The sequence below is a fragment of the Molossus molossus genome, unplaced genomic scaffold, assembly GCF_014108415.1.
Source record: "Molossus molossus isolate mMolMol1 unplaced genomic scaffold, mMolMol1.p scaffold_m16_p_8, whole genome shotgun sequence".
NCBI lineage: Eukaryota > Metazoa > Chordata > Mammalia > Chiroptera > Molossidae > Molossus > Molossus molossus.
In genome coordinates, this window is record NW_023425402.1 from 6,081,697 (window position 1) to 6,104,858 (window position 23,162).

Here is a 23,162-nt window from a genome sequence, read left to right on the forward strand (position 1 = left end):
ACGTCACTCACTGAAAATTTTCATGTGTAAGTTTCAAAAGCATTTTTGGTCAGTAACAACAGGTTTTAGTAATACTACAAAGGAGAAACGTGAGAAACAGAAGCTGAACTCAAGAGATTGTTTTCATAAATTTATTTTTGTTACAAATGTTTCTCCTTTTTACCCCATAAACACCCTCCTCCCGACCCCCACCGCCCCACAGCATTGTTCTCTATGTCCATTGGTTATGCATATAAGTTCTTTGGTTTATCTCTTCCCTCCTTCCCACCCTCCTACTCTGAGGTTTGTCAGTCTGAACCCTACTTCTGTCTATGACTCTGGGTCTGTTTTGTTCATCAGCTTATTTTGTTCATTATATTCCACAAATAAGTGAGATCATGTGGTATTTATCTTTCTCTGATTGGCTTATTTCGCCTAGCATAATACTCTATTTTTTTTTTTTTTATCCTCACCGGAGGACATTTTTCCATTTTTTGTTCAGGTAGAATGGGAGGGAGAGAGAGGAACAGAGAGAGAGAGAGAGAAACATCGATGTGAAAGGGACACATCGAGTGGCTGCCACCCGCACAACCGACCAGGGCCGGGGACAAACTGCAACTGAGGTACGTGCCCTTAGCGGGAACCGAACCCGGGTCTCTCAGGACCGCAGGCCCACACTCTAACCGCTGAGCCAAACCGGCCAGGGCATAATACTCTATTTTTAAAAGCAGACAATATTAAGAAAGATAAGAAAGAAATTGGGCAAAGTAAAGATAATCAAACTTCGAACAAATAAGAATTTCAAGCCCTGGCCAGTTTGGCTCAGTGGTTAGAGCGTCGGCCTGCGGTCCGGAGAGACCCGGGTTCGGTTCCCGCTAAGGGCACGTACTTCGGTTGCAGTTTGTCCCTGGCCCTGGTTGGTTGTGCGGGTGGCAGCCACTCGATGTGTCCCTTCACGTCGATGTTTCTCTCTCTCCCTCTCCTTCCTCTCTCTCCCTCCCACTCTATCTGTACAAAAAATGGAAAAATATCCTCGGGTGAGGATAAAAAAAAAAAAAGAATTTCAAGAAAAACAGAAAATATGAGTATTTTCCCATATTATATCATATGCCTCTCAAACTTACAATGTACCACCCTGTTACAACCAAAAGGGAAAAGAAGCTAATGAAATTTTTACATAGCCACAGATGTCCCCAGTCACCTACAACACTAGGTCAATTCAAATTATGTGTGTTTCGCCCCGGCTGGTTTGGCTCAGCGGTTGGAACGTCAGCCTGAGAACCAGAGTCCTGGGTTCAGTTCCCTCCAGGAGCACATATCAAAAAAAAAAATTTATGTGCATTTGTTCTGTGACACACTGAACCTGACACACTGAACCTGTTACTTCTAAATAAGCCAGAAAAAGTAAGAATAACAACTTGCTTAGCCAATCTTTCCCCATCATAAAATAAACAAAGAATTAAAAAATAAAGTCAATAAAAAATAACTTTTATGAGGTTTGAGCCCCTAGAATTTTACATCATATCATATCAGATTGCTTTGCTAGCTAGGGTTCCCCCACATCTACCAATTTTTAGCTAAATATCCTTTTGCTTAGTTTCTCTGTCTCAGAATTTCTCTGTCTCATTAATAACAAGGATGTTAAAGCATCTTCACCCAGTCAGCATAAACTGTTATTGGATGGGACAAGAAATACTAAATCCACTCCAATTTAAAAAATTATTAGAAAATAATTTAATAATTAAAAGGTAATAATTAAGAGTTACCAGATACATATTCAGACATCATTTTCAAAGAACTATGGTTAGCTTAATTTTAATCTTTCTTAAAGTCAGCAATATACCAAAACAATGCTTTAAAAAAACAATTTCTCAATTATTCCATCTTTCCCAAATGAGCAAATCCCCATACTCATTACCCTATTTTTGAAAGTGGTACTAGTGTCTCAGATAGGTATCTCAATGAAATTTTAGACAGAATCATCCTCTGGTTGTAAAAAAGTGAGCTTTCAAAAAATCAGGTGCTCACAGCTCTTTCTAGCTACCTTGTTCTATTCACGGCTGTACTTCCTCTAACCTGCTGGAAATAACTGGAAGATTAAGAGCAGAATTAAAGTGACAGAGTAGAACTACCACACACAGGCCTATTTCCTGGTGTCAAATGAATACTGAATTGTGCTTAGATGCCATCAAGACCTAAACTGTTCTTCCTAATCTAGGATAGAGGATAAGTCATTGATGTTTGGTCATCATACCAATATAAGAAATGCTACATCATGTATAAGAAAAACCTCAGAGTTATACAATCACATTTCTAAAACATTGATTTATTTCTTTTAACTACTAAAAAAAAGAAAACTGGACAAGGAGAATTGCCCATTATACATTTACCAGAATTCTGGATCCGCCATGTTTTTATAAACTGAGTATCAGGAGGTATTGACTCCCCTTCTCCTATGGTGACATCTTCAACAAAAGACATAGAGGGCATACTGATGTTTGGGCTCTCGAAGTCATAATAGGCGCCAATTGCTGCTTGTAGGTTCCTACAAATAAAGAGAAAAGGTGAAAAAAACTTTAGTCCTGTCCAGAGCATATCATCCTGTCAAACAAAAGGAAAAAGCCAGTTTCTTAGTGTTTATAATAGAACCTAAGGCTCCTAGTATATAAATCTTCAGAGTCAATGATTCTGGCTGAGGAAACAAGAGGAAAAACACCAGGACCAACAAACCTGTGCACCACTTTCTTCCCAAGATACCCACATAAAAAGCAATAAACACTGCCCTGGGCAATGTGGCTGGGTTGGATAGAGCACTGTCCAGTATACTAAGAGGTAGCTGTTCAATTCCTAGTCAGGGCACATAGCCAGGTTTGGGGTTCAATCCCCAGTAGAGGCCCCACAGGAGGCAACTGATCAGTTTCTCTCTCTCCCCATTCCTCTCTCTAAAATAAAATAAAAAATTTAAAAGCCGAACAAACATTATCACCATCGGCAACAATATGAGGAAATTTCTGTCTTACCCACAAGGATAGCAAGTATTGGGTAAAGAAAGTCAATTAAAAGAGAGCTCCTCTGCAACTGCGACTGAAATTCAAAGCAGCTACACTTGTTAAAACACTCCAATAAAAAAAAAAAAAGATGCCCTGGCTGGTTTGGCTCTGCAGTTGGAGCATTGGCCCACAGACCAATGAGTCGTGGGTTCGATCCCTGTCAAGGGAACATGCTTCGGTTATGGTTTGGTCCCAGTTCTGGTCAGGGTCGTGTGGGAGGCAACCAGTTGATGTGTCTCTTTCACAGCTGATGTTTCTCTCTCTCTCTCTCCTTTGTCCCTCCCTCCCATTCTATCTGAAGATAAACAGAAAAATATCCTCGGGTGAGGATTAAAAAAAAACAAAAAACAAAGACAATAATGCATGCAAATTTCATTAGCTTCTTTAGGAAGTTTCATACAGTGAAAAACACCTATCTTACCTCTTCTTTCCTACACACAATCATTCATATAACTTGGAGAAGAACAAAACTATGAACAATAAAATGGCAATATATATATAGCTATCAACAATTGAATCTACAAACAAAATGAGCAAGCAGAACAGACTCATAGATACAGAGAACTTTTTGTTGGTTGCCAGATGGGAAGGGGACTGGGGGATGGGTGAAAAAGGTGAAGGGATTAAGAAGTACAAATTGGGCCAGGCCAGTGTGGCTCAGTGGTTGAACATCAACCCATGCACCAAGAGATCACTGGTTTGATTCCTGGTCAGGGCACATGCCCAGGTTGTGGGCCCAATTCCTAGTGGGGGGCATGCAGGAGGCGGTCAATCTATGTTCTCTCTCATGGATGCTTCTCTCCCCCCCCCTTCTAAAATCAATAAAGAAAAAAACATTTTAAAAAAGTACAAATTGGTAGACTGATGAACTTCAAAGGGAAGGGGAAAGGGAGGGTGGGAAGAGATAAATCAAAGAACTCTATGCATATATGCATAACCAATGGACACAATGTGTGGAAGGCAGGAGAGGGGTGAGATTGGGGAGGAAGGGTTTAATGGAGGGAAAAGGGGAGACATCTGTAATACATTCAACAATAAAGTTAATATATATATATATATATATATATTTTATATATAAAAACTTCCCTCAAAAGTTGTACACTTAATGATAGCTCTCACCAAGAATCTAAGGTTTATTTCCCTACTTGCTCATCAACAGCGTTTCTCCAACGTTTTGGATTTTTGTCCATCTGATAGGTAAAAAACAAGATCTCAATGAGCATCATAAACTGTTCTTCTCTCTCTCTTTTTTCCTTTATTGATTTGAGAGAGAGAGGAAGGGAAATAGGGAGAGAGAGAGATATCGACGCAAGAAAACATCAACTGGCTGCCTCCTGCATGCTCCCTTCTGGGGACCAGGCCCACAACCTGAGCATGTGCCCTGACCAGGAATGGAACCAGCGACCTCCTGGTGGCATGGGTCAACGCTCAACCATTGAGCCACACCACCCGGGCAGGGTTTTCTCTTTTTATGAGTTTAAGTATCTTTTACATATTTATGAGACATTTGTAGTTTCTTTTTTGGAAGGACATTTTTTAAAAGTTGATGTTTATTATTTTTTTGTTAATCTTCACTGAGGGATATTTTTTCCATTGATTTTTAGAAAGAATGAAAGGAGAAAGGGAGGGAAAGGGGGAGAGGGGGGAGAGACAGAGACATCGACTGGTTGCCTACCTCACACTCCTACACCTGCCCCAACTGGAGCCAGGGATTGTACCTGCAACCCAGGTACATGCACTTGACCAGGAATCGAATCCACGACCCTTAGGTGTGCGGGCTAATGCTCTAACCTCGGAGTCACATGAGCCAGGGCAGTGTTCTCTTTTGTTGTTGTTGTTAATCCTCACCCAAGGATATTTTACCATTGAATTTTTTTTTCAATAGAGGGAGAGGGGAGAGGGGAGAGGGGAGAGGGGAGAGGGGAGAGGGGAGAGGGGAGAGGGGAGAGGGGGACAATGACTGGTTGCCTCCCACAAGACCCTGACAAGGGCCAGGATCGAACCTTCAACCCAGGTATGTGCCCTTGACCAGGAATGGAACCTGAGACCCTTAGTCCTTAGGCTGATGCTCTAACCACTGAGCAACCAGCCAGAGCAGTGTTCTTTTTTTAATTACTCATAAATCCCCTTATGGCAGAAGGAACTACCAAGCACACAAACCAGAGTCCCTAATTGAACAGAATCACATGACTGACAGCTTCGTGTATAAGTGCCAGAAACTAAAGGCCACTAAGGGGTTTAAGTAAGCTGTGTTCATTAGGGAGATCAAAGAAACGGTCAGTAATTACATTAACTGCTTCTCTCCTGGTCTTACTCAAACTAGTGACATCATCCCCAGTCCAGTAGGCAACAACATAAATTGCATTTTTTCTAAACATAACCCAACCAAAATCCAATAGATCCAGTGAATTGTTTTTAATTATGCATAAACATAGCATAAAATAAGCTCTGACAGTATACAACTGTTCAACAGACATGCTATTAACAGCAAATATTTTTCCTGCTGGGGGAGAAAAGCCTGCCTGCTCCTCCAGGTGTTTGAATCAGCCAGAAGGCTGGCTATATTTAGAGCAGCTACCTCAGGTCAAGCCTCATGCAATGGTGGCCTGTTATATTAGTCAGTAATGACTGGAATTACACCACCACCAGCTGCAAGCCAGTCCTTTGTGTGCTAGATAAAATTTACATGAAACAGAGCTGGGCCAGGGGCCAAACTGTGCCCATTTGCTTGACCATTCATTAGGAAGGTTTGTACTTTAGTCTTCCTGGCAACTTCCTGATCCAGCTGCCGGTGATCCAAAGAGAAGACTATATGACTGGTCAAATTTGGGGAAGCCCAGCCCTTTCCTCCTACAAACAGGCTTAGGAGTGTATCTGGAATCAGCCTTACACTTAGGGATCAAAAAAGTTGTTTGCATTTTGTTCTTCTGAAAACTTTTTATAAAAGCTTGTCTCCAGCTTTTCTTTAATCCCCACTTAAGGACATTTTTGCATTTATCTTCAGACAGAGTGGGAGGGAGAGAGGGAGGAAGAGAAAGAGAAACATCGATATGAGACACATCAACTGGATGCCACCCGCAAAACCCCAACCAGGCACATGCCCTTAGCGGGAACCGAACCTGGGACTCTCTGGTCCACCGTCAATGCTCCAAAAACCGCTGAGCCAAACTGGCCAGGGCTGTGTCCAACTTTTTATAAAGATAACTTTTCTGCCCGGTTGGCTCAATTGGTTGAGCATCTTCCTGTGCACTGAAAGGTTGCTGGTTCGATTCCTGGTCAGGGCACATACCTGGGTTGTGGGTTTAATCCCCAGTCAGGAAAAGAAAGGAAGGCAATCAATTGATGTTTCTCTCTCACATGATTTTTTTCTTTCTCTACCCCTGCCCTGACCACAACCCTCTCTTAGCACGTCCTTAGGTGAGAATTTTAAAAACAATCATTTTTCTGCTTCAAGTCTCCAGCAAGTATCCTGCTGACTTGTTTTCTGTTCCCTTGGCTGTAAAATATACTTGGAAGGGAAGAAACTGTGCACTCAGGACAACTGCCAATTCTCATCCCCAGTCTGTGTCATATTTCACCTCTTGGCTCTGCCTGTTACCAGACAGGACTAAGACCACTGCAGTAGAAGAAACACTAACAAGTTGAAAAATCCAGCTACCCTACCTTAGGCAGATTTATTCCCCTTCTCAAATATTGCATACAACCCAACACACCCCAGAGCCAAGCCAACAAAACGGCTTATTTATACCTACATTATATAGGTAATTCAGCCAGAGAAAGATAAAGATAGATTTTTAAAGCCCAAAGTGAAACTGAAAGTAGTAAACTGGACTCCTGGCAGAAAGCAGGAGTGGAGGATGACAAAGCAAATTCATTTCCCTAGTACAAGGTGGAGAGTGGACTTTAGTCCAGTGGTGCTCTGATCCATCAGGCAGGTACAGAGGTCAAAATGTGGGTACATGGCTCCTCTGCACTTGGACCATTTCAATCACTAATTCACTGGGTCAAGAAACTGCAGGAAAAAAAGAAAGAAAGAAACAGCAGGAATACACCAAACAGCTCCAATTCAGTGTAAGAACAAATAGACATGATAGCATATATTCCCGTTCAAAACAACATACTCAGCTATTATTAGCCAACAAGGTATTCTACATGAAACAGAGCTGGCTGAGATGGGAAAGGGAAAACACTTTCTTCCCAGTCTGCAAGTTTAAACTTCCAGGTTCCTTCAGTGGTTTTGCTGAAGTTTTTAATCTGATTTCAGATAGTTAAAAAAGAACTAAAGGAGGCAGTACAACAGTAGAGAAAAAAGGCACAGGCTAAAACGAATTAAGTACATTCACAGTGATTGCACAACACCGTGAATATACTTAATGCCACAAAACTATACACTTAAAAATGGTTAAAAAGGTAAAAATATTTTAAATGGCAAAGAAAACAGATAAAATCAGGAAATCAGAATAATGAACCAATCCAATGAAGCAAGAACAATAGTGTCTCTGGGCTTCAAGCAATACTTAGAAGTTTCCCTCAACAGAAATCAAGATGGTTTTCCTATCTCTGAGTGACTGAAAAACTTGACTAAAAAGGCGATCAGCAAAACAGATGACAGTTCTTACTAGGGCTTTTCAACATCAACTCAACTGGAATCTAACATGGAAGACCAAAAAGAGGGACCAAAAAAATATGTATTTATGACTATTGTGAATTTTAAGACCTGAAAAGGAACTGAGAATTTCATTAAAACAAAAAGATGACTGCAGGTAGAGAATAGGAGTTGGGCTAAATAAGACTCTCAATATTTTAAAACCTAAATATTAACTCATGAATACTATTTAATATATAAAGACAGTAGCCCTGGCCGGTTTGGCTCAGCGGTTAAAGCGTCGGCCTGCAGTCCTGAGAGACCCGGGTTTGGTTCCCGCTAAGGGCACGTACCTCGGTTGCAGTTTGTCCCCGGCTCTGGTCAGTCGTGTGGGTGGCAGCAACTCGATGTGTCCCTTTCACATCGATGTTTCTCTCTCTCTCTCTCTCTCTCTGTTCCTCTCTCCCTCCCATTCTACCTGAACAAAAAAAAAAAATGGAAAAATGTCCTCGGGTGAGGATAAAAAAAAAAAAAAAAGACAGTAAGAAAAAAGAAATAACTTGTGGAAAATTTCATTATGAGGAGCAACAAAGTTCACATCAGCATTTTTTTAAACTGATTTTAGAGGGAGAGGAAGAGAGAAGGAAGAGGGAAAGACAAAGGGAGAGGGAAGGGGAGGGAGAGAAGAACATCAATTTGTTGTTCCACTTACTTATGCATTTATTAGTTGCTTCTTGTGTGTGCCCCAACTGGCGACTGGCAACCAGCAATCTTGGCCTATAGGGAGGACACGCTAACCAACTGAGCTATCCAGCCGGGGTCACACCATCATTTACTCACTTCTCAGAGACCTAGTAAATTCAAGATTATTTCTTCTCTCTTCCTGGCTATTTATTGACCCACAAATCTTATTATTTTGTTAGAACTGGTCCTTCTAATTATCATAGCAATTGTACCTTTTCCAAATAGAAAGTAAAAAACAAGTATTCCACCATGAAAAGGCAAGGTAGTGGCACTGTTCTAGATTTAAAAAGATATAACAACCAAATACAATATAGGACACAGAAATTCAAGACTGGCATTGTAGGAATTCAGTTTCTAAGTGCCTTTGATTAATATGTCAGAATCAAACTACTTTTCCTTTAAAACAAACTGGGGTAAAATACACATAGCATACAATTACTTTAAAAGTATTTAACTTAGTGGCATTTAGTGCATTCACAATGCTGTGAAAACACCACCTCTCTAGTCACAAAACTTTTTCATCACATCATACCTATTAAGAACACTCCAGCTGATCTCCAAAGACACAGGGGTGTTCGGAACCAGACGCCGGCCGGCTAATAAAAGGCTCTTATTTGGACTTCAATTCTCTAGTGGTCTTTGACTCTGTTGTGCCACAACAATATTTTCTCCATCTTTCACAGCCAGTCTTCTCTGAAAACCAATCTATTCTCCCTCTCATTTCCTCACCTCCTTTGTCCACTTTAGCCTGCCACCCACGACACCCCTCTCTTGGATACTGGCGACTGGCTCTCACCAAAATAACCTGTGAATTTCTCATGGCCAAACCCAGCAGACTCATTTGATCTTTGTAGGAGTCATGGTCCCAATAGGAAGGAGATGACCCACTTACATAGCTTTCTCTAGGGTCTCCTCTAGTTCCTTCTCAGGATGCTTCCTGCTTCTATTTCCTGTTGCCCCTTAAAGTTTGGCATTTCCCAGGAATCCACCTTCTGCCATAATGCTTCCTTCCTCATCACAGTTCCCCTTGGATGATCAAATAGACTTACCCCCAAAATAAAAAATAAAAAAAAAAGAACACCCTATTCCATTCCTTCCTCAGTTTTTCTTCTCCCCATCCCCTGGAAACAACTAATCTGCTTTCTGTCTCTATAAATTTGCCTGTTCTGGATAATTTGTATACAAGAAATCATACAATCAATATGCCTGTGCCTGGTTTCTTTCACTTAGCAAAATGCTTTCAAGATTAATTCCAAATGGAAGCATGTATCAATATTTCATTGCTTTTTATGGCTGAATAATATTCCATTGTATATACATACCATATTTTGTTTATCCATTCATCTGTTGATGGACATTGGGATGTTTCTACCTTTTGACTATTATGAGTAATGTTGCTATAAACATTCATGTACGTATGTCTGTGTGGGCATATATATGTGTTTATTTCTTTGAATATATAACCAAGAGTAGAACTGCTAAGTCATTAAGGTAATTCTATGTTTAACTTTTTAAGAACCACCAAACTGGCCCTAACCAGTTTGGCTCAGTGGTTGGAGCATCAGCCTGCGGTCCAGAGAGACCCGGGTTCAGTTCCCGCTAAGGGTGTGTACCTCGGTTGCAGTTTGTCCCCGGCCCTGGTTGGTCGTGTGGGTGGCAGCCACTCGATGTTTCACGTCGATGTTTCTCTCTCTCTCTCTCTCCCTTCCTCTCTCTCCCTCCCACTCTATCTGAACAAAAAATGGAAAAATGTCCTCAGGTGAGGATAAGAAAAAAAGAACCACCAAACTGTTTTCCATGGTAGCTGAACCATTTTATTTACATTTCCACCAGCAATGTATGAGTGTTCCTATTTCTCCACACCTTCATCAACACTTAATTTCTTTTTTTTACAGCCATCCTCGTGAATGTAAAGTGATATCTGACTGTGGTTTTGATTTGCATTTACTAATTATCTTAAACATCTTTTCATGTACTTGCTGGATTAAGAAATTCACACTTACTCCTAAGAGCAAAGAAGAACACCTAAAAGTTTAAAAACAAACAAACAAAACCACACACAACTTCACTGAAGTAAAACTTACATAGCATAAAATTTACCCATTTCAATTGTACAATTCAATGACTTTAGTAAAAGACTAAAACCATGACCATGTTTAGAACACTGTCATCACCTCAGTAATGTCCTAATCCCCATAACGTGTAAACATGTTATGCTACACGGCAGAGGGGAATTAGGTTTGCTAATCAGCTGATCTGAAAATAGGGAAATTATCCTGGATTATCCAGGTAAATTTGATGTAATCACTTCCTTAAGAGTGAGAGAGAGAACTGGAAGATAGAACCAGAGGGACAGCAATGAGGACTTGCACAGCCTGCTGGCTTTGATGATGGAGAAATGAGGCCATAAACCCAGGAATATATGTGGCCCCTAGAAGCAGGAAAAAGCAAGTAATGGATTCTCCAGCAAGAACAGACATGATAACACCTTCATTCTGGCCCAGCGAGACCAATTTTGAACTTCTGTACTCTATAACTATAAAATAAAAAATTGGTGGGTTTTTTTAACCACAAAGTTTGTGGTCATTTATCACAATAGCTAAAAAACTAATACAATGGCTATTCATTGTATTATTCTTTCTACTTTACTGTATATATGAAAAGAAAAAACTGAATATGCAGGCAGATTAAAGAAAGATTAAAATTTTAAAAGGTGCTGTTTTCTGCTGAGTCATTTCCTTCATCATAATTCTGCTTTCAAGAATTCATATATCCATTAAAGATACATGTTTAGAAATAACTTCCATTTTTGTTGCTTCCCCACAGTGCCCCAGAATTTAACTGCCACAGATACTTCCTGAAAATCATTAGGCTCAGTGGTAACTAAAATTTTTAAAGTTACTACAACACTAGCCTAGAGAAGACATGAAAATATATATAACCCAAAATGTGATTCAGACAAACCTACCTTCATAAACAAAAAACACTGTGGTTTACTGCTGTTCATGAAACTTTCATTACTTTTTTTCTTATTTTTTAAAGAGCGAATGGAAGGGGGAGAGAGAGAGAAACACTGATCTGTTGTTCCTCCTATTCATGCACTCACTGGTTGTTTCTAGTATGGAACCCACAACCCTTGGTGTATCAGGACAACTCTAATCAACTGAGCTACCTGATCAGGGCCATGAAACTTTCTTTGGGACATAATTTGAAGCAGCAGTTATATGTCCAGCCGGTGTGGCTCACTGGCTGAGCATCGGCCCTTGCACCAAGAGGTCACTGGTTCAATTCCCCATCAGGGCACATGTCCAGATTGTGGGCCCGATCACCAGTGGGCATGCCAGAGGCGGCCAATCGATGCTCTCTCTCATCGATGTTTCTGTCTCTCTCACCCTCTCTCTAAAATCAATTCAGTAGGAGTTATGAAATGATCCAGTAAATTTATAAATACAGTTTACACAACTGTTCTCACCTAACAAGGAATTTACTAAAAAGATCTTATCCAACAAACTAGTCAGAAAGCTATTTTCTAACAAAAACATAGCTTTTGATTTTTAAAAAAGATAAAAAGTGCCCTAGCTGGTGTTGCACATCAGCCAGTGCACTGAAGGGTCTCGGGTTCAATTCCCCGTCAAGGGCACATACCTGAGTTGCAGGTTAGATCCCTGGCACTAAGCATGAGGGAAGCAGCCAATAGATGTCTCTCTCTCACATTGGTATTTCTCTCTCTCTCTCCCCCCTAACGCTCAAAAATATTCTCAGGTGAGAATTAACAAACAAACAAACCAAAAGATAAAAAGTGCAAAAAAGCTAAACTATAGCCCCGTCAGCCCACAGACCAGAGTCCCAGGTTCAGTTCCCTCTAAGGGCACGTACCTTGGTTGCAGTTTGTCCCCGGCCCCGGTTGGGATCGTGTGGGTGGCAACCAGTCGATGTATCTCTCTCACGTCGATGTTTCTCTCTCACGTCGATGTTTCTTTCTCTCTCTTCCTCCCTCTCTCCCTCCTGCTATATCTGAAGATGAATGCAAAAGTGTTCTTGGGTGAGAATAAAAAAAAAAAAGCTAAACTATAGAGCAAGCACTCCATTCATAAATCTAGCTGTTGAGCCCAGTCAGTGTGGCTCAGTGGTTGAGCATCAACCCATGCACCAAGAGGTCACTGGTTCAATTCTCAGTCAGGGCACATGCCCAGGTTGTGGGCCCAATCCCCAGTGGGGGGCATGCAGGAGGCAGCCAATCGATGTTCTCTCACCGATGTTTCTAGCTCTCTCTCTCTACAATCAACAAAGGAAAAAAAAATCTAGCTGCTGTTTCTACATACATTTAAAAAGAAAGAACGGGCTTTGAAAAGAAATACCCCACACCTTTTACATATACCTTTGATTAAAATGCTCCACACCTGTCTAATGTGTCTTGCCTCTGAGATTTACTGATGGTGTGCTACCGGGGTCAGCTTCAAACCTCTTCAGTTTCATCTCCCCTAGAGAACAACGGTGACATCATCATCTTTGGAGATAATACAAAAGTATACCTCAGTGTATTTCACCTCCAAAATTGCATACTAGGGTACACATATAAAATAATCTAAGGCCCTATGTTATCAATCTTATTCTCTGAGAACAAAATGGTAAATAATCCTTGGTCAAGTTCTATTTAATATGATGAGCAAAACCAAAACAATGTTACCATCACTACCAAATAATGCCACATGGCATTAATGCCAACTCTACTCATTCTGCAGCCAACCCATCTTCAAATACTCTGTAGCTATATTTGTCTGGTACATGTGAGATAGGTACCTTTAAAAAGCTACATACTTATAACTAGGGGACTATATTAAATCAGACTTCACTTGGAGAAAGAATATGATAAGTCAGACTATGACAGTTCACAAACCTGGATACCACTTTTTCCTTTAAAACTAATAAAATTACAGTATAAATACATCAGAGATTGCTGTCATTTTTAGTAGCAAATAATCATTAAGAAAACAAGAAAGACAGTAAAGATTTCCTCCAAAACTACTGTGATACTTGAAAACAATCTCACAAACTCTGTTAACGTTTTCATGTTCTAGACAACCAGCAATAGGGATGATAAGAAGACAGGTTTAGACACCTCATTCAACTATGACATTTCTTATACATTACCAAAATCATTATTTTAAAAAATAGCTACTTTGGCCCTGGCTAGTTTGGCTCAGTGTTTGGAGTGTCAGCCCACAGGCCAAAGGGTCCTAAGTTCGATTCCTAGTTAAGGGCACGTATGTGAGTTGCAGGTTCGATCCCCAGTTCTGGTCAGGGTCATGTGGAGGGAACCAATTAAAATGTCTCTCACTTCGACGTTTCTCTCTCTCACCCCCCACTTCCACTCTATCTAAAAAAAAAACCAATGGAAAAATATCCTCTGGTGAGGATATTTTGTCATGCCAAATAGCTCTTTTGCATGACACCGCATAATTAACACCAGTTAAATTACTACCAAAAAAAAAAAAAAAATCACAAAACCATCCAAAGAAACATGGGGGAGAACAATCCAATTTGGTTTATAAAGAAAAATAAAGCCCTGGCAAGTTTGGCTCAGCGGTTGAGCGTTGGTCTGTGGACCAGAGAGTCCAGGGTTTAGTTCCTGCTAGGGGCACATACCACAAAAAAAGAAAAACTGAGAAAAAAACAACTTATCTGTAGCCTTTTCAGATTCTTCCTGAAAAAGAGTAGTCTCTCAAAGAGAAAAAGCAGCAAACATCCCAAATAATGGAAACACAGCAAAGGAGTTTCTGTATTTCAAGCTTCACAAACTCAAGATCTCTTTCTTCAGATGGTAAGGCAAATACACTTAAGTCTACGCTATTAAGATATACTAAAAAAATAACCAAAAGTTTGCTTCTTTCACCATAAAATCCTTCATGAATCTAATTTGATAAATTCCATTTAAAAAATTAGCAGTATCTTTATAGGCGACCATCAACTAATAAATAAAGAACAACAGAATTAGCCCTGGCCGGTTTGGCTCAGCGGTTGGGAGCGTCGGCCTGCGGTACAGAGAGACCCGGGTTCGGTTCCCACTAGGGGCTCGTACCTCGGTTGCAGTTTGTCCCCGGCCCTGGTTGGTCGTGCGGGTGGCAGCCACTTGATGTGTCCCCTCACATCGATGTTTCTCTCTCTCTCTCTCTTCCTCTCTCTCCCTCCCGCTCTATCTGAACAAAAAATGGAAAAATGTCCTCGGGTGAGGGGAAAAAAAAACAACAGAATTAGAAAATTACTTTTTTTGCAACCACTTATGCAATAAATGACCCAGAAAGGATGGTTAATGGATACTAAAAAAGATGGAAGAAATATTACAGGGGGGAAAAAAAACGATACCCTCACAGTCTCTCATAGATTACTTATTACAAAGGAGAAAAACAGGTGGACATTATCTTAACCAAATACTCTAATTTAGCACATGCCTCCTGATGTGATACAATGAAAGACACAGAATCATCTATGTATTATTTCTAGCAACAACAAAAAAAGTTAAACCTGAATCTAATTGTGAGAAAATAATCACACTAATCAACAATATGGGACACTCTAGAGAACTGGCCTGGACTCTTAGAAAATGTTAATGACATAAAACATTCAAATGACAAAAGTGAGGGAACTGTTCTAGATTCAAGACAGCTGAAGAGACATGACAACCAAATGAAACATGAGATGCTTGAGAAGATGCTGGATTGGGGTGAGGAGGTTTTAAAGGGCATTGTGGGAACAGGAAATCTAGATATGGACTGTATATAAACAATACTATTGTTTACATGCTAAATTCCTTGGGACTGATAATGATAATGCAGTTATGTAGGATAACACCTTTTGCTTAAGGGCCAACAGGTCAATGTCCTGATGTCTGCAATTTATTTCAAATGGTTCAGGGGTGGGGGAAATGTATTAAATCCAGAGAGAGAGAGCTCGCATACATTGCTGGTGGGAATGTAAAATGGTAGTTACTTTGAAAAACAGTTTGGCAATTTCTTTAAAAAGTAAACACAACTTTGCTATGCAAATAGTAACCCATTCCTAGGTAGCTACCCAAAAGAAATTAAAACACACATCCACACAAAGTCTTGCAAGAGAATGTTCACAGCAGTTTTATTAATAATAGCCAAAAAGCACAAACAACCTAAATGTCCATCAACTAGTAAATGGATAAACAAATTGTAGTATATTCATAAAATGAAATACCACTCAGCAATAAAAATGAGCAGAATACTGATACATGCTAAAACATAGATGAACCTCATAAACATTATGCTAAATGACAGAAGCCAGATACAAAAGATCACATAGTATATGATTCCACTGATATAAAAAATGAAGAAAAGGCAATTATTTAGAGACAGAAAAAAGATTAGTGATTGTCTAAGGTTGGAGTGAAAATAGTGATTAACTGTCAATAGGCAGAAAACATCTTCCTGGAATGATGAAAATATATTACTGGAGCATAGTGATGGTTGCTCAGCTCTATAAACAAACAAAATTCAATTATCCCATTAAAAAGGGTTAATTTATGATATGTAAATTATAATTCAATAAAGGTGCTTAAAAATAAAGCAAATGTAGTAAAATGTTACTTATACAGGCATTGCACTAGTCTTTCAACTCTTCTATAGTTTTGAAATTTTTCAAAATAAAGAATTGGGGGAGATAGATCAGAATGATCTCTGCAAAGCACACACACCCCAATATTAGTGTTCCTAGATGCAGATGACTTTAAAAGGTAAAGGACAAGCACAACTCTGACAGATTAAGGATAAAAGAGCACCTAAGACCAATTTTTTTTTTTTTATCCTCACCCGAGGATATTTTTCCATTTTTTGTACAGATAGAATGGGAGGGAGAAAGAGAAAGGGAGAGAGAGTGAGAAACATCGACATGAAGGGACACATCAAGTGGCTGCCACCCGCACGACCAACCAGGGCCGGGGACAAACTGCAACCGAAGTACGTGCCCTTAGCGGGAACCGAACCCGGGTCTCTCTGGACCGCAGGCGGACGCTCTAACCGCTCAGCCAAACTGGCCAGGGCCTAAGACCAATTTTTATCCAAGGATATGATTAATAATTTTCTCTCTACTTAGGTATTATTTTTTCTAATTACAAAGTAATTCATATTCATTGTAGAAAATTTAAGAATTAAAGTATAAAAAAGAAAATAAAAACCAACAATAATTCCATCAGCCAGAGTTAGCCATTTATAACTTGTTCTTTATCCTTCAAGTAAAAGCAGATCCATTTTGGTGAAGGAAAGCTATCTGTATATATTATTATCACAACTTAATCAATAGGTAGCTCAGATTGTTAGAGTGTCATCCCAATACACAAGGTTGTGGGTTCGATCTCTGGTCAAGGAACATACAAGAATCAACCAATGAATGCATACATAAGTGGAACAACAAATTAATGTCTCTCTCTCAAAAATGTTTTTTAAATTATTCTATTGGCATACAGAAATTTTTACCATATCCAATCACATAAATCATGTAAAATATAAAAAATTTTAGATGTAACTCCAATGTTTTCAGCTTCCAATTAAAAATTGCATCACTGGGCCCTGGTTGGTTTGGCTCAGCGTTTAGAGCGTCGGCCTGTGGTCCGAAGAGACCCAGGTTCAGTTCCCACTAAGGGCACGTACCTCAGTTGCAGTTTGTCCCCGGCCCTGGTTGGGTTGTGCGGGTGGCAACCACTCGATGTGTACCTTTCACATCGATGTTTCTCTCTCCCTCTCTTCCCCTCTCTCCTTCCCGCTCTATCTGAACAAAACATGAAAAAATGTCCTCGGGTGAGGATAAAAAAAAAATTTGCATCACTAGTCTCAGCTCTCTCCCCAAACCCTCCTAAAATAGTGTTATTGGCTGAATGAATGTTTTTGTCTCCCCAAAATTCACTGAAATCCTAAGCCCCAGTGTGATGGTATTAAGAGGTGGGGCCTTGGGGGTAATTAGGTCATGAGTGTGGAGACCTTATCAATGGGATTAGTGTCCTTATAGAGAACACCCCAGAGAGCTCCCTCAACCATTCCGCTATGTGGGATTACAAGAAGAAGTAGGTCATCTTTGAATCAGGAATTGAGCCCTCACTAGACATCAGATCTGCTGGCACGTTGATTTTGGACTTCCCAGCCTCCAGATCTGTAAGAAATAACTTCCACTGTTTATAAGCCACAGGCTGTGGTGTTTTTATTACAGCAGTCCAAATGAACTGAAGTAAAATTTTTTTTAAATTCATAAATTCACAAGGACAGAGTGAACAAGTGAGGAAACAACATTTGGGGCTCTGGACAGTAGACAAGTGATAGTGACTTGGCCAACCTGAACAAGCTGAATCCTCCTCAACCAACAATGGGAAATGGTAGAGAAATAACCCAATTTTAAATGAGGATCCCCACCCTGTCTGGTCATTGTGGCTCAGTGGATAGAGCAGTGGCCCATGCACAGAAGTATCGCAGGCTCGATTCCCAGTCAAGGGCATGTACCCGGGTTGCAGGTTCCACCCCCAGAACTGGTCGGGGTCACACGGGAGGCAACCATTCTAAGTCTCTCTCTCTCACATCGATGTTTCTCTCTCTCTCTCCCCCTACCCTCCTCCTTTCCACTCTCTCTAAAAGTCAATGGGAAAAAATCCTCAAGTGAGGATTAACAAAAAAGTAAATAAATAAATACATTTAAAAAAATGAGGATGCCCCAAAGGTTCAGAAATTAACAACACCAGGTTACCCTTCAAGTGAAGGTGAAGATATGCATAAAAATAAAAGAAGTTATGCATTTGCCTAAACCCAACAGTTAGACCTCAGATCCCCTAATATAGTTTAAACACTGCAGGGCCTAGTGACTTCCCCACCCTGAAGGAAATGGGTGGGGCTGTTAAACCCTCAGCTAACAAGCCCTACAGTCAGACACACAGTTTCCAATCCACTTGTGTCCCCTTCTTAAAATAGGAGTATGTATCAAAGAACCACCATATTTTAAGGGAAAGCATCTAAAATGAAAGAAATAGACCAAATTGAGCAAACAGAAATGCAACTTGAAGAACACTGAAGAGATCTCCCTGAAAACTGAGCAAAAAAACTGTCAAAAAGTGAAGAGAAAAGAGGACTAGACCGGAAGGTCCTGTACCTGAAAAACGGGAGATCTAAGAAAAGAGAGCAGAGAAAATAAAGAGGAGGAAATCAAAGGATTGATTCAAGAAATATTGCAAAAACAAGAAGACAGTTTCCAGACTGAAAGGGCTCCCCAAAGCTGAGCACAATGTTAAAAATACATGCTTAAATGCATTAGCATCAAGCCCTGGACAGTTTTGCTCAGTGGTTAGACCACTGGCCAGCAGACCAAAAAGTTGCGGGTTCAATTCTGGTCGAGGGCACATACCTCGGTTGCAGTCCATCCCTTGCCCAAAAATATTCTAGGGTGAGAATTACAAAAAAATGCATTAGCATCAAATTTAAGAACTCTGGGGACACAGTAAAGTTACCAAAAGCTTCTAGAGAGAGGAAAAAACAGGATTTATTCAAAGAACAAAGAATGAAAACAGCATCATATTTCAACATTTCCACTAGGGGGGAAAAACAGACAAAGAATCAGTGCCTTCAAAATCCTGAAAAAAATGTATCCAACCTTGAAACCTGGGATATCAACTAAGCATTAGAATAAAATATAGTTTCAGAATACTAAAGTCTCAAATTTTATTTCTTCTGAACTGTCAGAAAAAAATTTTAAAGTGGGGTCCAAGAAACAAAGGTTCCAAAAAATGTGAAAAAACAATCCCCAGTGTGCCTGAAAGACCTATCAGAGTAGGTCAAATGCTCTAGAAAAGACTTTCAAAGATAAAGCTGATAGGCCACCTAAATATCTGCACCTATTAAGAAATTCATAACTGGTAAGGAGTTAGAGGATAACTTAGTAAAAACAAAAATAATGTCAGAGACTGAGCAAACCAAACATCAAGATAATGATTACACTGAGGCCAGCAAAAGATTGCAAAGAAAATGAATCAAAGTACACTAAAATGGCTCAAATATCATTAAACATTTAAATAGTTAAAACAACATAAACACTGAAAACTGACTACCAAATTACAAATAATTAAAATGGGAGAATGGGAGATGGGTGAGTGAGACTAACAATTACCGTGCACCAGGCACAGCTCTAAATCTGCACACACATTAATTTACCTAATCCTCAAATAAACACTGATATTATCCTTCTATGTGAGAAAACCAAGGCACAGAGAAGGTAAATAACTTGCCAAAGGTCACACAAATAGTAGTAACAGAAGCTCTGAACTTTGTTCTTCACCACACTGGCTCACCCAGAACAAAATCCTCACTGCCCTGTGGGAAGTCAATAGACAATTAAAACTAGGGAAAAAAAAAAAAGCCCCAAAAATCAGTTGAAAGAACTAAAACAGACTGCCTCTGGAGTGAGATAATGAAAAAGGGGTCTAGAAACCCTGTTCCTTTTAACAAGCCTATAGTAGTACTTTACTCTTTAAACTATGTGCATTTATTTATAACTTGGATAAAACAAAAATTGAATCACAAGAAGAAAATGTACTTTACTTTAAAATCACTTTTTCAGTAAATATTAAAACTCTTACTTCAACCATAGAAAACCAGACACACATACCAATACAACAAAGGAAAAAGTACAAAAACAAGTCCAAATGTGTGTGTGTGTGTGTGTGTGTGTGTACACATAGCAAACCAAAAATCAAAGCAATTATTACCCTTGGGACAGCAAAAGGTTGTGCAGAAAAGGAAAATGAATCCAAGTACACTAATGGCTCAAAGGTCAATAAATATTTAAATAGCTGAAATAACATAAACACTGAAAACTGACTTAACCAAATTACAAATAATTAAAATGAGAGACGGGTGAATGAAACTAAAAGTTACCATGTGCTAAGCAAGCTCTAAATCTTTATATATGCATTTGATACGTGACAAAGATAGCAATATCAAATCATGGGGAAATGCAAATTTCTCAATAAATGATGGAAAACTGACTAATAATCTGGAAAATATGTTAAATATCGACCTTCAACCACACTGCCAAATGTTTATTATATCAAGATTTATATGTAAATCATGCAATTATAAAGATAACCAAGGGGGGAAAAGGAGAAACATCTGTAACAAAAATTAATTAATAAAAAAAAAAGGTAACCAAGGTAAATAATTATATAACAGGTAGAGAAGAATATTTCTGAAAGAACAGCAGCTACTTCAGGAGAGTGGGATGAGGGAGGGAAACACAGGGATTTACATACTATCTAAACTTTTCACAAGAAATATGTATTATTTTTATGATTACATATCCAAGTAAAATTTTAAGAAATTAAAACAAATTAGAAACTGGAAAAACATATGCAAAATGTAACTTATAAATATCAGTCTTCAAAAATGATAAAGATGCCCAAAAAAAGGACATTTACAAGTGTTAAAACTAATACATAGCCCTGGCCGGTTTTGCCCACGGGTTAGAGTGTCAGCCTGGAGACCAGAGAGTCCCGGGTTTGGTTCCCGCTCAGGGCACGTACCTTGGTTGCAGTTTGTCCCTGGCCCCAGTAGGGGTGGTGTGGGTGGCAACCACTCGATGTGTCTCTCTCAAGTCGATGTTTCTCTCTCTCTCTTCTTCCCTCTCCCCCTCCTGCTCTATCTTGAGATAAATGCAAAAATGTCCTCGGTGAGGATTAAAGAAAAAAAAACTAAAACATAGAATAACATCCAGAAAGGTGCACAGGAGACTGATAGTCATTACAGCCTCTGGCAGGCTAGAGACAAAGTCTAGAATAGGGAAAAACTACTGTTCATTGAAAAATCTTTGGTACTGTATGAATAATTATTTATTAATGATAATGACTATTTTTAGATGTATGCAGAATAATATTCAGCAATAAAATAGAATGAATTTCTATATATGATAAATGCTACAACATGGATGAACCTTGAAAACATTATGCTAAGGGATAGGAGCCAGTCCCTAAAGGGATAAAGGCCACATGCTGTATGTTTATATGAAATACCAGAAAAGGCAAATCCAGAGACAGAAAACAGATATGTGATTGCCTGGGGCTGGAGATGAGTGTTGGGACTGACCACAAACTGGCATAAGAATCTTGCTAGTGTGATAGAAATGTTCTAAAACTGGATTGTGATGATGGTTGTACAAATCTATAAATTTACAAAAATCACTGAATTAAACACTTAAAATAGGAGAATTTTATGATATTATGAGGTAAATTATACCCCAATAAAGTTGTTATATTTTAAAAGACAAAACAAGTAGTCACCATGAAACTAGAATTTGCTTTAAAATACTGTTCTGGTGGAGAAAAAAGATGGGAGAAAAGCCAAAATATTAATGATAGTGAAACCAAATGATGGGAAGATGGGGTTCATTTTACTTTTATTTTTTTTACAAAATAAAAATGTCTAGCCTTGGCCAGTTTGGCTCAGCAGTTAGAATGTCAGCCCACAGACTGGAGAGTCCTGGGTTCAGTTCCTGCTAAGGAGATGTATCTTGGTTGCAGTTTGTTCCCCGCCCTAGTTGGGGTCATGTGGGTGGCAGCCAGTCAATGTGTCTCTCTCACATCGATGTTTCGATGTTTCTCTCTCTCGTCCTCCCTCTCTCCCTCCTGCTCTATCTGAAGATAAATGCAAAAATGTCCTCGAGTGAGGATTTAAAAAAAAGTCTATAAAAAATAGTCAACACACACATTCCCACAAAACATAAGACTTCACCAGTCATCAAGGAAATGCCAACTAAAACAAGTTAACACATTTTATCTGTCAGATAAATCTACCCAACAATAATTAAAAATTATAATTCCCATAAAGCAGGCTTTCTAATGCCTGTTAAGATCACTGGTTGCATCCTTCATGGAGGCAACCTGGCAATGTTTATCAAGAACCTTCAAAAAGTCATACCCTTGCCCTGGCCGGTTTGGCTCAGCGGTTAGAGCGTCGGCCTGCGGTCTGGAGAGACCCGGGTTCGGTTCCCACTAAGGGCACGTACTTCAGTTGCAGTTTGTCCCCGGCCCTGGTTGGTCGTGCGGGTGGTAGCCACTCGATGTGTCCCTTCACATCGATGTTTCTCACTCTCTCTCCCTTCCTCTCTCTCCCTCCCACTCTATCTGTACAAAAAATAGAAAAATATCCTCGGGTGAGGATAAAAAAAAAAAAAAAAAAAGTCATACCCTTGACCTAGCAGTTCCACTGCTAAGAATTTGTCCTAAGTTAAAAAACACGGGCTATATGTCACAATTTTATTTTAATTAAGAAAGAGAGAAGAAAATAATTAGGCAAGTGAGCAGATATTTATAATAGTGAAAAACAAAAATCAATAAATGGCTGCTTAAATAAGTTACAGAATATACTCAAGTAATAGAATTATTAGCAACCATGAAAAACAGACATAAAAGATAGCTATGTTTAGTGAAAGGTAGCCTATAAAGCAACATGTATTATATTATTATATTTTAACTTAAAATATGTAATAACATGCATATATAAATGTCTATATCTTTACATATATGAACACAAACTAACAACAGTGATTAGCTCTGAGTTGTATTTACAAGTGGCTTTATTGCCTTCCAATGACATTTCTGAATTTGCTGGTTTTTTATATTCAGTATTATTACGTTTACAGTGAGAGGGGAAAAAAGGGTACTTCCATTTCCCAAAAAGGCAAACCTCCCTATGGAAAAATGGACAAAGGGCATGTTTAGTCAATTCATAAAAAAAATACTATGGACATTTAGCACATAA

The 23,162-nt window shown here is 39.3% G+C and overlaps 1 protein-coding gene across 2 annotated transcripts in view; it reads right to left on the reverse strand.

Moving 5' to 3' along the window:
• Positions 1–23,162, reverse strand: part of ILRUN (inflammation and lipid regulator with UBA-like and NBR1-like domains) — a 92,942-nt gene that overhangs the window by 53,203 nt on the left and 16,577 nt on the right. Inside the window, exons 1-2 of one of the 2 annotated variants that reach the window (XM_036248081.1) lie at positions 8,327–8,349; positions 2,370–2,524 (exon numbers count right to left, since the gene is read on the reverse strand). In XM_036248081.1, coding sequence (XP_036103974.1) covers positions 2,370–2,524; positions 8,327–8,334 — 163 coding nt within the window. In that variant the 5' untranslated portion in view covers positions 8,335–8,349. Of the gene's footprint in view, positions 1–2,369; positions 2,525–8,326; positions 8,350–23,162 lie in introns of those variants that run through there. The other variant, XM_036248080.1, reaches the window with a different exon arrangement.